The 15,968-nt window shown below is 45.7% G+C and overlaps 1 protein-coding gene across 8 annotated transcripts in view; it reads left to right on the plus strand.

Moving 5' to 3' along the window:
- LOC105912481 (spectrin beta chain, non-erythrocytic 1) overlaps positions 1–13,481 on the plus strand; it is a 90,633-nt gene extending 77,152 nt beyond the window's left edge. For 2 of the 8 annotated variants that reach the window (XM_031572044.2, XM_031572047.2), the window contains 16 exons: positions 194–324; positions 828–1,032; positions 1,620–1,994; positions 2,302–2,546; positions 2,710–2,848; positions 3,354–3,438; positions 4,018–4,214; positions 4,706–4,830; positions 5,003–5,078; positions 6,200–6,289; positions 6,534–6,569; positions 7,677–7,718; positions 8,229–8,410; positions 8,869–9,042; positions 10,790–10,832; positions 11,079–13,481. In XM_031572044.2, the coding sequence (XP_031427904.1) occupies positions 194–324; positions 828–1,032; positions 1,620–1,994; positions 2,302–2,546; positions 2,710–2,848; positions 3,354–3,438; positions 4,018–4,214; positions 4,706–4,830; positions 5,003–5,078; positions 6,200–6,289; positions 6,534–6,569; positions 7,677–7,718; positions 8,229–8,410; positions 8,869–9,042; positions 10,790–10,832; positions 11,079–11,294 (2,361 nt within the window). In that variant the 3' untranslated portion in view covers positions 11,295–13,481. The remainder of the gene's footprint in view (positions 1–193; positions 325–827; positions 1,033–1,619; positions 1,995–2,301; positions 2,547–2,709; positions 2,849–3,353; positions 3,439–4,017; positions 4,215–4,705; positions 4,831–5,002; positions 5,079–6,199; positions 6,290–6,533; positions 6,570–7,676; positions 7,719–8,228; positions 8,411–8,868; positions 9,043–10,789; positions 10,833–11,078) is intronic. The other 6 variants (XM_031572050.2, XM_031572051.2, XM_031572045.2 and 3 more) reach the window with 5 other exon arrangements.
- Positions 13,482–15,968: the final 2,487 nt, after the last annotated feature.

Consider the following 15,968-nt stretch of genomic DNA (forward strand, 5'->3'; position numbering starts at 1 on the left):
TACGTAAATTGGTTGGTCTGGCTGATGATATCAGTGTAACAGAGAGTGTGTGTGTGTGTGTGTTTGTTTGTGTGTGTGTGTGTTACTGTGCCTCAGCATGCCTGAAGGTGACACACTGAGGTCATGACCTCTGCATATGGCCGTTTGGTACGTCACCATAGCCGTAGTAAGCCTTGCCATGGTGTTATTGCAGGATGAGCAGAGTGCTGTGGTGATGGTGAAGAAGCACCAGATTCTGGAGCAGGCGCTGGAGGACTACGCCCAGACCATCCACCAGCTGGCCAACAGCAGCCGATTCATGGTCACCGGCGAGCACCCCGAGAGGTGAGGGGAACTTACCAGAGTAGTATATGCGTGTACACATAAGTATACTGAACCACCAAGTGTAAATACTGATGGATTCATAGATATTCACATGCAGTTTAGCAGGGACATAAGAGAGATTCACTTTATCTAGTTTAAGAGATTCATTTCATCTTGAAGTTATTTTCATTTTAGTCTTTTCTCTCTGTCGTTTTATATGCCTTGTGTTCGTCCTGCTTGTTGTCTGTCTCTCCTGCCACCTTTCCATCCATCTCTCCCTCTATTTCATCCTCTACCCCTCTCCCTATCTCTTCTCTCCGTCTTCCATCTCTCCCTCTATTTTGTCCTCTACCCCTCTCCCTATCTCTTCTCTCCATCTTCCCTCTCTCCCTCTATTTTGTCCTCTACCCCTCTCCCTATCTCTTCTCTCCCATCTTCCATCCATCCTCTACACCTTCCCTTTGTTCCTCTCCCATCTTTGGTCCATCTCTTAATCTCCCCTCCCTCCCTCCCTCCCTCCACAGTGAGCGTATCAACCTGCGTCAGGCCCAGGTGGATAAGCTGTACGCTGGGCTGAAGGACCTGGCGGAGGAGCGGCGGGGGCGTCTGCAGGAGCGCCTGCGCCTCACGCAGCTCAAGCGCGAGGTGGACGACCTGGAGCAGTGGATCGCCGAGAGGGAGGTGGTGGCCGGATCCCACGAGCTCGGACAGGACATCGAGCATGTCACGGTAGGCTGGGACTCTCTCACACAAACACACACACACACAGAATGGCAGGAGTGTTTGTTACAAACATTCTCGTTCACACAAAGATATGGCTGAGACAGGACAGTGAGCGAGGTTATGGAGAATTGATACACACACAGAAAGATACAGGGAGACACACCTGAAATAATGAACTAAAGCAGGACATTGAGCATGTCGCGGTAAGATGGCCTGATACAAACACAGGAAGCTGCGCACACACACACACACACACACACACACACACACACAGAATAACGGTCTGGAGGTGGACATTGCTCACGGTACAGTGTTACTGACGGGTACACATGCACACACATAAACAAATATGAGCTGAGACCTCTGGCATTTCACAGTTTGAATGATTGTCCAGTACACAAACACGCCCACACACACTAAATAATGAGCTGGGTCAGAATGTAGGCAGAAATATCTGTCTTGCTATTATTTCTGTCAACTTTCGTACCTTTTCTCTACACTTCTGCTGTTGTCAGATGAAATGTGAGGTTAGTTTTATAACAATGTACATAAATATAAAACTCACACAACCATTCCTCTGTCCCTTTACTCAGATGCTACGTGATAAGTTCCGCGAGTTCGCCCGCGACACCAGCACCATCGGGCAGGAGCGCGTGGATGTGGTGAACGGGCAGGCGGACGACCTGATCGAGTCGGGCCACCCGGAGAACGCCAGCGTGGCCGAGTGGAAGGACGGCCTGAACGAAGCCTGGGCCGACCTGCTGGAGCTGATCGACACGCGCACGCAGATGCTGGCGGCCTCGTACGAGCTGCACCGGTTCCACCAGGACGCGCGCGAGGCACTGGGCCGCGTGCGCGAGAAGACCGAGAACCTCAGCGCCGACCTCGGCCGCGACCTCAACACCGTGCAGCACCTGCACCGCCAGCACAACGCCTACGAGCACGACATCCAGGCACTCAGTGGACAGGTGAGCTGTGTGTGTGTGTGTGTGTGTGTGTGTGTGTGTGTGTGTGTGTGTGTGTGTGTGTGTGTGTGTGTGTGTGTGTGTGTGTGTGTATATTAATGAGTGGTGGAGAGTGTGTGTGTGTGTGTGTGTGTGTGGGGAAGGTGGTTCCTGAGAAAATGCGTCATTAAAACCCATCTGTGGCCACCACCCAAGGTGTGTCAGTATCTCTAGTTGTTTGTACCCCTAACAGCTTTTTGTTGTGTGTATTTTTCATACATTCTTCGTATCTACCTATGGATTCATACATCTTGACCTTTGACCTCCACAGGTGACGCAGGTGCAGGATGATGCGGCGCGTCTGCAGAAGGCGTATGCCGGTGAGAAGGCAGAGGACATCCATCGCCACGAGCGCTCAGTCACCGAGGCATGGGAGGGGCTTCTGGCGGCCGGCCAGGCCAGGCGGCTGCTCCTATTGGACACCGTGGAGAAGTTCCGCTTCTTGAACATGGTGCGTGACCTCATGCTGTGGATGGACGGGGTTAATCTGCAGATCCAATCACATGACAGTCCAAGGTGAGTGATGCATACACTGATCAATTAGGTGATGGCAACAGGGGGCACAGCTCTCTGTATGGTTAAAAGGCACCTGGAGAAGAATAACCTTGTTTTGTGTGTGTGTGTGTGTGTGTGTGTGTGTGTGTGTGTGTGTGTGTGTGTGTGTGTGTGTGTGTGTTAGGGATGTGTCATCTGCTGGGCTGGTCATTGCCCACCATCAGGACATCAAGTCTGAAATCGAGACCAGAGCAGACAGCTTCAACGCCTGTCATGAGATGGGCAACTCCCTGATCAACAACAACCACTATGCCGCAGATGAGGTATTTTTCTCTCTGTCCCTAGTAGCACACACCACATTACATAAGGCGCATACAGTTACCTCACACACACACCCACAGACAGACAGATGCACAATACATTATACTCCACACAGACATACATTACTGGCTACTCCACAGTGAACACACACACACACACACACACAAAACTTTACCCTACTGTTTGACCCTCTTGCAGAACACTAAAATTAGGCACATTGGCTTTCATAAACTTACTTTAACACTGCTGCAGTCACAGAAGCAATGCGTTCTAGTTCTGTCCTGCCTTGATGTGGTCTTGAGTGATCTTCGTTGTTCGTCTTGGCCAATTAGACTCTGGTTTTATGTGGTTTGGTAATACAAAACAGCGCTGTCCTCATGGGTGCTTTTATGTGCCATAGTGTCATCTGGTTCAATGGGTTCTGCTTTTGAAGTGGCTTTACAGTGTTGGGATTTTTATGCGGTTTAGAAGTGGCCTGGTGTGATGTGGTTTTTCTCTCTGGTGTAGATCCGGGAGAAGCTGGACCAGCTCCAGGCCAAGAGAGACGAGATCAACCAAAAGTGGCAGGACAAGATGGACCACCTGCAGATCGGTATGTGTCTGTGCGTGGCCAGGACTGATCTACACTGCCATAGACCTGTGGCCCTCTTTTCTCTCGTCTTATTGTCACCTCTCTTTTTCTCTAGCTATCTGTCTGTCTTCCTCTGCCCCTCTCCTTCTCTAGCTATCTGTCTGTCTTCCCCTGCCCCTCTCCCTCTCCGCCCTCACCCATGTCCATCACTTACTTTTCTTTAACCTCTCTCTTGTTCACCCTCCTCTCTCATTCCTCCCCATCAAACAGTCACTCTTTCTCCATCTCCCTCTTACTCTTTGGCTTACTCTCTGCCCTCTCTGATTCTTCTCCATTACCCAATTCTCTCTCTCTCTCTCTCTCTCTCTCTCTCTCTCTCTCTCTCTCTCTCTCTCTGTATCTAATCAAATGATTCCTTATCCTAGTCTTTTCATTGCTGCCAGAGCCAAATGGTTTATGAAAGTAACAAAGTTTAAAGAGTGTAACACATCCTTATCTCTTCTGTCAGTTTACAAGTTTACACTATTCTTTCTCTCTCTCTCTCTCTCTCTCTCTCTCTCTCTCTCTCTCTCTCTCTCTCTGTCTCTCTCGATACCTCAGTTCTGGAGGTGTTACAGTTCGGCCGTGACGCCTCAGTGGCGGAGTCTTGGCTGGCTGGCCAGGAGCCGCTGGTGCGGGCAGCCGAGCTGGGCGCCAATGTGGATGAGGTGGAGAGCCTCATCAAGCGTCACGAGGCCTTCGAGAAGCTCGCTGCCGGCTGGGAGGATAGGTTCTCCCTGCTGGAGAAACTCACCACGGTCAGTCATGGAGGGAAGAGAGCATGAAAGGAGAAAGGGAGAGAACGTGAAAGGAGGATGAAGGGGGAGGTTGGAAAGAGAAGTGAAGAAAGTAAAGACAGAGACGGGGGAGGGAAGGAAGGGTTGTCCTCCAAACTGCAAAAGCTCACCCTGGTCAGGGACTCAGAACAAGCGACTGCAAGCACTAGCGTAATTGAGGGTGTAAATACCAGCTCCCCTGTGTCAAAACATCTGCTCAAACCTGGCATTAGACACTAACTTGCACCAAAGGTTAGTTATGACATTAAATAGTGGAAGTGTTTTCAGTTGAGTGGTTAGACTTCATAGCTACAATAAATTACCTTTCACTTAACACTGACGATTTCAAAATGTAGAAAAAGGAGAAAAAGAGGGACATATGATATTGACTTTTACCTCTCTAGTGTCACCCCAGAATGTACCCAACTGACCTTGACCCTTGCCCCTTGCTGTTTCTTTTCCTTCTCTTCCAGCTTGAAGAGCATGAGATGCAGAAGAGGCGAGAGGAGGAGGAGAGAGCAAGGCGACCTCCCACTCCTCCCCCCGCTGAAGTGGTAGCGTCCGACGGAGAAACTCTGGCCCACGACTCTGCCGCCAGGTAATCCCTACAGACTGGCTTGTACTACTTGTACAAGCCCATGACGAGAGTATCAAAGCCTTGTGGTGAATCAAGGCAGTTTTAAGTGTTTTACAGAAGTATTCCGTTTTACTTGTTTGTTTCACTGGGCCCCGTAATACATTTCCATTTATCAATCACCCCCCTCTATTAGAACCAGCCTGGACCAGACCACACTCAATCAGTCGGTATCTGTGAATGGAGTTCACAGTGATCAGGACACCTCACAGGTGAGTGTGTGTGTGTGGGGGTGTGCGTGCATGTGTGTGTGCGCGTGTGTCTGTGTTGCTGTGTGTGTGCACAAGCGTGTGGGTGTGTGTTTTGCACTCCAAGTTTCTGTGTGCGTATGCGTTTTTATGTAGTGTGTGTGCGATTACATATGCTAAACTGACATTGTAGTCTTTATTAGAGGTGTGTATGTGTGCGCAAGTGTAACTCCAAATATGGTGTTTTTGTGCCACACTTTTAAGGACCATAAATATTCCCTATAAAACTCAAGCTTTTGTATTATATTTTTCTATATCTAGATGTGTTTGTTTAAAAGTGACCTCATTGAACGTGAGGGCCATATTCAGTCAGTTTCTGTACTCCTTACTCCTGTCCAGTCCTGGCCATTTCATTCTGAAACTGTCCTGTTGTGCGTTTTCTGTCATAACTACATGCTTTTCAGTGTTCTGTCCTGTTTTTTCTCTGTTCTCAGTAATAACCAGTAGGCGATTTGAGGGGGAATGTCATCGCCCTTGTTGGCAAATTGACCAAAATGCATCCCCTTTGTTAAACTGCCCCTCTACACCCCTTAGAGTGTAGGTGCAGAGGGGTTGTATAGTTGAATCTATATAGTTTATTTTAATATAGTCTGCCTGACTCATTGATCCGTTATCTGACTGAGGTTTGAGCAAGTTAGAATCTAGGGCTCTGAAATATCAGTAGCTTAACTGTGCTGTGTTATTGATCAATCCCATTGTATTGATAAATGCCTCCATTGGGCCAACCTCCTTGTTAAATGCTCCCATTGGGCCATCCCCCCTATAACAAGTCACCTACTGGTAATAGCTTGTTTGTTTGAATGTGTGACACCATTCTTAATGGTTACCTCCTACTGAAGGATCTCTGTGTTGTCAACACGGTATTCGGGCCTCTGTTGATGTGTGTCTGTGTATGAGTGGGTAAGGGGAAGTGAGCCCTGCATGACTATAACACTCACTGTGTGTGTTTGCAGTTGGAATGTGTCAGAATGGTTTACTCACTCTTCCAGGTGCTGTGCCTGTTCATGACTACTGCTCTCTAACCTCGCGCAATGCTAAAATGACAAACGGCTAATAACACACTCTTGTTGCCTCTCTGCCCTCAGCAGTCGTTATCAGTCTCAATGTCAGAGCTCAAGAAGCCTGATCCTAAGCCCGTGTCTAAACCTATGTCTAAGCCCAAGGCACAGGAACGTGTGAGTACCTTAGCATTAGCACCTAGCGCTGGCGTAGCGCCATTGCCCCATTTGCTACTTGCCTGTGCTTAGCATCCCACAGGCTGCAGTACCCTGCTTGACCCACAAGAGGGCGCTGATATGTTCTGATATCCATTTGCTTCACCATTTGCTTCTGAATAACATTATTTTGTTGTTTTGTTTTTTGTATGGTGGTTTTTAAATGGTTTTGTATGGTTTTTATATGGCTCTGTGTGGTTTTTAGATGGCTCGTTGTGTCTCAGCCTGTGTCCCAGTGTTGGTGAGTTTCGGTTAGCTGTGTAGTTTTTTTTTGTGATTGATCTCATAGATGTGTTGAATAAGCTTCATATGTATGTATAGAGAGGTACCACTCATCTGAAGTCTTATGTCTTAAAGTGTCCCTTTAAGGGGGCACTGTTGCCATTCCATGTGGAAAAGTCTGTTCATGAGCACATGGCCTTCCATTGTGTTGCTAATGGTCCATTAGGCACCAGGCTTCAGATGATAAGGGTAATATTTATATCTATGGTTACTTGGTAGTTACATTGCAGTGAGGTTTCTTCCAGTCTTTTGAAAAGAAAAGTTTGGGTTGTGCGTGTGACGTAAATTTAGCAGTTGTTTGTATGTTTTGTCTGTGTTTTGTCTTCATGTATTGTAAGGGTAGTTAGCAGGTGTGGTTAGTTTATAGTGACCTGTTTGAGGAAAACAATATGGCCGCTATTAGTTGCCATGTGTAGAACAAATCTGTGACTGACAGTTAACATGGTTTGTGCCAGCTCAACAAGTAGCCCTTTTTTAAAAGTTGACATAACTAAAATGACTCCTGCCTTGGCCATTAGATCCATTTTACTGACACTGCATGGAGGTCTCCTATCTGTTTTCCTTCAGTGAAACAGATTTCTTCCCCTGGCTTGCAGTACTCTGTGTCCCGTGCAGTATGCTGTCCCAATCTGTCCTTGTGTCTGTCTCTCGTGATCTCTTTCCCAGTCTCATTGGCGATGTATTCAACCTCTATTCCAGTCATCCTTGCCTGTCTGTTGAAATTCCATGCACTGTGTACATCATGGCTACTCCATGTCTGTGGACTAGTCTTCCTAGTCTGCAGTAGCATTCCATCTCTGTCCCAGTATCCATGTGAATTTTGCAGTTTGGCTTGAAGCATTCCACAGTGCTCCTGCTCTCTCTCTCTCTCTCATCAGTGTTGTCCTGTAATTCCTGTTTGTCTGTGAAACTCTTGTTTAAGTGTTTGTTGTGTCTGTGAGTGCATATGATGGTGTGTCTTGTGTTTGGCTTGTGTGAGAGTCTTTTCTGTGGTTCTTCTCTCTGTGGGACATCTTATGCTTAAGCTTCTCTGTCTTTTGTCCATCCGTTGACAATACCTGGACAGTCGCATCAAATTAACGCAACTCTGCGGCACAAGATGCATATGGTAATCACACCACATTTTGTTGAGGCACTCGCATCCAGATTCCCTCACTGCCTGTATAAACAGTCCTGATAGTTATATAATTCTTACTACTTAGTCTGAGTTGCCTGTATGATAAACAGTCCTAATAGTTGTAACCTCCTGAGAACCAACCCATAGACCTCTCTAGTTGACTTTTTTTTTTTAAGGAAATCACAAAAAAAGAGAAATTGGATGACACTTTTTCTTGGTTCCCAGGAGGATATAATTCGTACTACTTAGTCTGAGTCTCTCTGCTGGATATGTGGTGTAATGTTTATGTTTGTGTGCATATAGTACACAAAATAAATCAGCGCTATGGAGAGGCAAAGATACACCAGTTTCACCAGTCTTGCAATAACATTAGATGTTATGTCACAGTGCCAGTCATAATCCTTTTCTTCTAATCTTGACTCTGATTCTGTTAGCTAGTTACTTTGCTTTGCCACTTTGGCTGCACCCTGACTTCTCTCTGGCGGCCATTTTGCTCGACAGGGCTCCGAGTCAGAGTCCGTAAACGGGCCCGGGCGTGACAGTGGCCTCCCGTCCTCGTCTCGGCATGACCCCTCGGCCACGCTGCCCGGGAGAGGGGGCGCCGAGCCAGGCGTCGACACCACAGAGGGCATGCTGAACCGCAAGCATGAGATGGAGTCCCACAACAAGAAGGCCGCCAGCAGGTGAGAGAGGGGAGCGGAGGAAGGGGAAAAGAAAGAAAAATAAATTTAAAAAGAGGGGTGGAGTGGAAGAAGGAAGATAACTATGGAGACAAGAGAGAGGAGAGATGGAACAACAAGAAAGCTGCCAGCAGGGGAGGGAGGGAGGGGAGTGGTGGAGAGGAAGGGAAAAGAAAGAAAAATTAATTGAGAAGAAAAATTAATTAAAAAAAGAGGTATGGAGTTGAAGAAGGAAGATAACTATGGAGACAAGAGAGAGGAGAGATGGAACAACAAGAAATCTGCCGGGGAGGGAGGGAGGAAGAGGAGGAAAGGAGAGGAAGAGAAAACATGAAGGGGGAGATGGAGAGGTAGATAATTATGGGAGATTATGAGAGAGGGAGAGAGGTGAAGTGATAGAAGAAGGGTGTCATGAGCTCCACCTCACATCTGTGTGTGTGTGTGTGTGTGTGTGTGTGCAGATCCTGGCAGAACGTGTACTGTGTGCTGAGGAAGGGAAGCCTGGGCTTCTACAAGGACAACAAGAGCGCCAGCAATGGGATCCCCTACCACGGTGAGGTGCCCATCAGCCTGGGAGAGGCCACCTGCGTTATCGCCAACGACTACAAGAAGAGGAAACACGTCTTCAAACTCCGGTAAGAGGGGAGAGAAGGGAAGCGAAGGTGAGAGGGGAGGGCTGGGAAGAAAGACTTTGATTTTGTATTACAAAAGAACATGAGAGTCAAGGCCCCGTCACACCATGACGTTCTGGTCAACGTTCTCTGAACTTTCTAATCGTTCAATTTCGAGCGTTCTAGAGCGATGTGGACACATCTGGCGTGTTACTAACGAAATAATTGCGTAGGACTGACACATGACTAGCGTGGGACTGACGCATGAGGAGTGTGTAACACCGACCAAGTGACGTGTCACTGGTCCGCGACAAACGTGTGCTGACGTGTCACTCCAGCGCGACAAACGATAAGTCAACCTTAGAAGAGCGTGTTAAGAGTGTAATTTACGTGTGAATAATGACAGAAAAGCGTTTTGCTGGCGTGTGGGTTTTATGGTCAAACGGGTATAAAACGCTGGAAAATCATAGTGGATTCAGTTGATCTGAACAGTGAACATCATGCCGCCAAGACCACGAAAAGGTGTGAGGGGGGCTTCTGCTACTAGCGCTGCTGCAAGTAAGAAGATGATAAATGCTGTTGAAAGTAAGAAGAATACAAAGCCTCTTTCACTAGCAATGTCTTCGGACGAAGATTTACTGTTATTATTACTGTGATTTACGAAATAACGGGCGTTATTCTTGGGGTTTTATGTTATTAAAATAAATTATTTAAATTTGTGTTTCTCAATGTTATTATTAGAAAACATCAACACATCCACACACATTGTCCATGTCACAAGAGTCTTCATATCATATCCATCTGCCATGGAACAGCACCAGCTATAACAGTGCTCAGCTATGTTCAAGTTCAGTAGGCTACATCTACTTCATGCTGGCTCAAGCAAGCATATACCCTCCACTCTGCTTTTCGCTAGATTATGCAATGACCTTGCATGACATAATAGCATTGAATATGTAGATGTATAGTGCACAGAATAACGTTTGCAATGATGTAAGTTGCGTTTGTTGATCACGTATGGTTAATAACATATTAATTGTAGAAGGGACATGATAAAATCAAGATCTTCCCTTGGTGAAAAAACTTTCGCCGATATCTTCCTACGAGAGATGGGTTAGGTGCTCAAATTTCCCTGGATCAAAGAGGACGTTAGTAGGCATGTCCAAACTAAAAAAATCACGTCTCAGGATTGCTGCGCACATAAGTTATTTCGGGTGCATCAACTGTACTCAGTCTACCCTACCCAACGACTGACTATGATAGCCAAACGCGTGCAAAGTTAATAAAACGTTCCACGAAAGTTCTCCAGCGTTTAAATGAAACGTTGAAGAACGCTGATCTCCATGAGAACTTTTGTGCATGTTCAAAACTTTTTTTTTGGACCAGCGTTCTCCTCCGATCACCGACGATTACCGACGATTACAGCGTTCACCAGCTTTCACACAAAGCTCTTCTGGCGCAATTCCAGCGACCATGGACGATTACCAACGTTTCCTCTAACATCATAGAACGTTGACCAGAACGTCATGGTGTGACGGGGCCTTCAAAAATGAGTGTCCAGATCAAGTGATGGAGAATATGAAGAGAGGAGAGGCAGAGAAAGGCTGGTTAGACAAAGTTGCGAAAAGAGAGATGGAGTGAAGGAGACTGCATCACTGGGAATAGGAGGAATGTGTGAATCATAGCCTATGTGGGAAAAGTACTGAGGGGTTACAGGGTTTGAGCTTCTCTCTCCCATAAATGACATCCATTTTTCTCTCTGTGACCAAAGGCTAGGAGATGGCAAGGAGTTCCTGTTCCAAGCCAAGGACGAGGTGAGTGGATCAGTCCTCGTGAGCCTCGGCTGACCACGTGTTAGCATGTTTCTGTTCGTTAGCATTCTAGCAGCTTGGGTTTGAATTCTTCTGTTGGTTTGGATCTTTTTCCCTCTTCCATGAGTCGACACATTACACAAAATGCTCTGTTTTCTTTTCACTTCTAATAATGCATTCTTTCTTCAATTTCCTCATTCGCTCCCTTTCCCATTCTGTCCATCCCACCCCCTCCCCCCCTCCCTCCAGCCTGAGATGAGCTCATGGATCCGGGCCATCCACTCGTCCATGCAGCCTGCCGCCGCCGAATACTCGCCCGGGCCTAACCGCGGCCTGAGTCGGGCAATGACCATGCCTCCCATCTCTCCCAGTTCTGGGGACACCGGCGGGGTCACTATGCGCAACAAGGATGGCAAGGATAAAGACCGCGAGAAACGCTTCAGCTTCTTCGGGAAGAAGAAATAAAACAAAAAAACAACCACAAACAAAAACAACACCGGCAACAGCAACAGCTAGAACTTCCTTACTACTACCACTTAAATAACAAAACACACAACGTGTCAAAACTCAAAATGAACTGATAGCAGCCCAAGGGGAAAAAAAGGAAAAAAGGCACTCTCAACTCAAATGCATCCTCTCTTTCTATCTTTAACTATCCCTGTATCTCTCCCCCCTCTCGCTTTCTTTCTTTCTCTCTTTATTTCTTTCTTTCTTTCTTTCTTTCTTTCTTTCTGTGTGTTCTGGTCCAAGAGAGTCACTGAATGTGCTGCGCTAACTGATGTTTCATTCAATATTTCTGTCTTTTATCTATTTATTGTCTCTCCATTTTTCAGACAGCTCTCCGTCAGTTGGGCCCTATGATAGGCCCGCCTCTTGGCTTAGATGGATTTTTTTTTTTAGCCAATCAGAGAAGGTCTTGTGAGCATCAGAAACCAGTTTGAGGTCTGTAGTCTTAAAACGGTGCATGTGGCCACTACGCTTTTTAATCTGGAGGTTTTGTTTGGGAAGGGAGGGTTTTCACAGGTGAAACTTCCAAACAGCCTCCCTGGGCGTATGAATTCTCTGAGTAAACGTACTCCGGACGCCTCTGCTCTCTCCTCTCCTCTCCTCTCCTCTCCTCTCCCCTCCCCTGGCCTGGCCTCCTCTCTGATTCCAAATGAATGCTGAGGTGCCTGCTCCGGTGAGGCTTGCTGTTGGAGGAGTCGGGCCTGTTGCTCTAAACCACCTGAAAGAAAGGTGCCCTCCAGCACCATTTTTTAACTCCCCATTCGCTGAAAGTCTTACTTCCTCTTTCTTTCATTTTGTTTCTTTTTCCAGTTTACCCTTTCCCGCTCTCTCTCTCTCTGTGAAGGATCACATACACACATTGTTTTGTTATTTTTTGGGTATTGGTGTTACTTGCATTACCAATAATTATTACTGTTATTATTATTATTATATTATTATTATCATTATTATTTATCTTTTTGCTGTTGCAGATTTTGAGAAAATATTTAAAGAAATTGTAAGTATAGATAGTCCTGTTGTAGGGGGAGAAAGGAAAAAAAAGATTGGTTGAAACAGTGGGACCATGTTGGTCTCTGTTCTTGTTTCTGTTTGTGCGCAGATTTATCCATTAGGGAAAATGGCCTAAATGACAAGGTTTTTTCATTTTTTAAATAAAAAGGTGCAGTTATGTTTTGCAGTGTGCAGATATTAACAAAATACAGTCATTTTGGGGGTGGGGCTTACGTTTTTTAAAGTGGATTTCTTCTACCTTTTCTCTGTCTGACTAGATCTTAACCTAAAGCTCTTTCAATCTTTCTTCTTCTTTTGAGGGGGTTTCTATCTGTTTTGACTTTCAAGTTCTGTTGTTTTTCTTTTTTTTTCCTCCCCCATTCTTTCCTAAAACAATCAAGAATTTGGTTTGTTGTGAGGGTGAGATTTTTTTTTTAATCATTATTTGTGGTGCCGTGGTTTGCACACAATTTGCTTTTTAGTTGGGTTGAGAGGCAACTGCTTGGGTGCATGTTCTTGAACGCACCCCTACATACACACACACACTGGCGTACCGACATGCCACACACAGAGAGCTGTGCAGAGGGTTCTGGCGCAGTGTGATTGAAGGGGTTTTCTTCTGTTGTTTTCTTTTTCTCTTCTTTTTTCGGGTTTGTTTGACTTGAATATGTAGTTGATACTGATAAGTTTCTAATTAAACGTTCCTCTTAGTTGATTATCAGGTTTCAGTCTCACTGTTCACACATAAACACACACACACACACACACACACACAACTCTCCTACCCCCGCTCTCTCTCTCTCTCTCTCTCTCTCTCTCTCTCTCTCTCTCTCCCTCCCCCCCCATCACAGTTGTAAGCCCTTTTGGAAGTATTATTTTTAGAGAAAAGGCAAAAGGCAACATTTCAGACGGTGCACAAACAGTAAAAATATATTCTCCAAGAGAGAGAGAGATTTGCAGAAAAAAACAGAAAACAAAACAAATCAGCAAAATAAATACAAAAGTAGACTTGGCGCAAAAAAAAAAACTGAACTTCTATTTTTGTAATGATTAAGGAGAGGGCGTGCCACACTGTAGTTCTCTCAAAGGCATCAAAGCAGCCTCGAATGTGGATCAACAAGGCAGCACTGGAGGAGAGTGTGAGTTTTCCCTTCAGCACCTCCCCTTTTAATATGCCTGATGGGGTTACCATAGCACCCGAGACTCCCAATACACTTCACAATGAAGCTCAGCCTTCTGTTGAATGATAGACAGATGTGGAATGTGGAAAGGACTTTGTCATCCTGTTTAAATGGGCTGAAGTCTTAATTTACACCAAATTTTACACCGGAACATTCAGGGCTGGACAATGTGTGTGTGTTTGTGACTGCAGGTTGCGGGCCTGAACTAAGGTGGCTGCCGTGTTGCCCTTACAAAAGGGCTGAAGGGACAAGAGAGGAGGAATTTTCGTAGTTTGTAGAGGAGCATGCTGTTAGTTCCTACTCTACCTGGTGTGGCATGATATTCGACTATTTTTGTAGGCAGATGATCATTCGTACATTTTTCCCTTCATCTTCTGGTTTAGGAGTCGCATCCCGCTAGCCATCTAGCTTGCTTTTGTTGGGACTCGTTCACTTGGTGGCGTGGCGTTAGACGTTGTGGTCCGATGTCGAGGGTCCTTGTACTGTGAAGCCCCTTTTTTATGTGAAGGAGTGGAGTATGAGACTAAGCTCCTGGGGGTTGCGGTTAAATCCATCCCCCACTTGTTTCCCATGCTTCTAGGGGTCCTTTTTGAGTGGTGCACTCAGGGCACAGTGAAAGCCTAAAACAACCCAGTGTAGTTCATTCTGACAGTGAAAGCCATGGAGGGGCCAGAGTTGGCCCAGGAAACTATTTTTCATCTGTTGTCTTGTTGATTGCTTATTTCCCAGGTCTAATTTGAAATTGAAAGGAGTGATCACAGATGTTACATTTGAATTCAAACATCTTCACAAATATGATGTCTATGAATGAATGAATTGTCCTTGTAATTAGAAGTGGCAAAATGTACAGTTGTGATTTGGATCAGGGCTCTCGGCTAAATGCAGCTAGTCAGAAACACTGAGCATTTAAGCAGGAACAACAGCCGTGATTGGCTTGTTCAGCTGATGCTTGACTTCAGATGCCAGACGACCACACAGAGCCGTGTTTGCCAGAGCGTGTGTGTGGGACTGAAAAGTTGCAGCCAAATCCAGTCTCTCTCAGTAGGCTTCCTAATGAGACGGCAGACTTCATGAAGAGACTCTAGTAGCAGTCTCCTCCCCCCCCCGTCTGAGTTCAAGTTTCGAGAGAGACACACACACACACACACACACACACACACACCAAGGGGGTTGAGTTGAGCTTGTCACTGCCATTACCCTGCTACAGCGAGCACCTGATGACTTAACAGGGAGTCAGCTGGATCTGAGCTTATTCTAGGTATGAAATGATGGGTCTAAAATTAAGTGAGTTTACTGCCAGTGGTCGATGCCAGTCTGGGTTAGTTTCGCCACACCGATCCCTCTGCTGGTGGTTTGGGGAATCTACTGCAGGTTTGGGCCAAGCTAAGGCCCAGTGTTTGCCAAAAAAAACTGTGATGTATAGCATGAATGTCTGTGGTGAATCCTTATGACTTCAGACAAAGGCAAAAAAAATACAGGTCAGACTAGAATGGTAACATGTTGCAGTAGGTCAACAGAATGGCTTTGGTTTAGTTTCAAATCATGGACACTGTTCTGTTCATTCATGCCAACTCTCATGCTCTTTCTTTCTCTCTCTCTCTCTCCATTCAAAAACTCATTCCAACGTGCGGTGTCTTTTGTACTGATTATACCTCGGCTCTATCTTGACCATATAAACAAGGACATTTCTCATACAATATCTATCTTGAACTCTCATACACTCACATACACACTTAGCGGTGACACCTGTGTTTTGGGTCATGTGTGATGGAGGTGTGTGTAGCTGATGTCCCAGTTTTAGAGGAGCGGTGAGATGGTAGTTCGGCCATGATGGTAGTGCGGGCTGACGGGATAGCAGAAAGGGGGTCAGCCTGTTTTATTTATGGTGGATAGACACATGCAGAGAGTGGGTGTGTTGCAGGTGTGTGAGATGAATGTACAAGTGTATGGCAGAGCACCAAGTGAGGAAGGAAAGGCGGAAGGTTTTTTTTCCCTTTTTTTTTAAATGCAATATAGTTCAGAAAACAGTTTTCGATACAAACTTGACATTATGCAGACAAACCCGAAAACCACAGAACTGAATTAGATGAGGGGGGGGAAATGTAGCTTCCTTTTTTTGAGTGTTAGACAGATAAGGTAAGCTGTCTCGTGGGGATTGTATTTTGCTCATCCAGTGGCACGTCTTTAAAGCCTCCATTAGCCTTCTGATCCACCAACCTCATATTGTTTTATTTTTTTAACAGGAGGGTTGCTTCCTCCTTCTGTGACTTCAACTAATTTTGAGTTGTTAATACCACTACTATGATTAATTATTATAAAACTCTTATGATGATGACGATGATTATTATTATTATTATTGCTACTGTTATTACTACTACTGTTACTACTGCTACTTATTACTACAAACTATTACTGCTGTCCATTTTCAGGTACTTGTCTGTAATACCAGACCTTTCCACCA

This window comes from Clupea harengus, chromosome 8 (genome assembly GCF_900700415.2).
Source record: "Clupea harengus chromosome 8, Ch_v2.0.2, whole genome shotgun sequence".
Classification (NCBI taxonomy): domain Eukaryota; kingdom Metazoa; phylum Chordata; class Actinopteri; order Clupeiformes; family Clupeidae; genus Clupea; species Clupea harengus.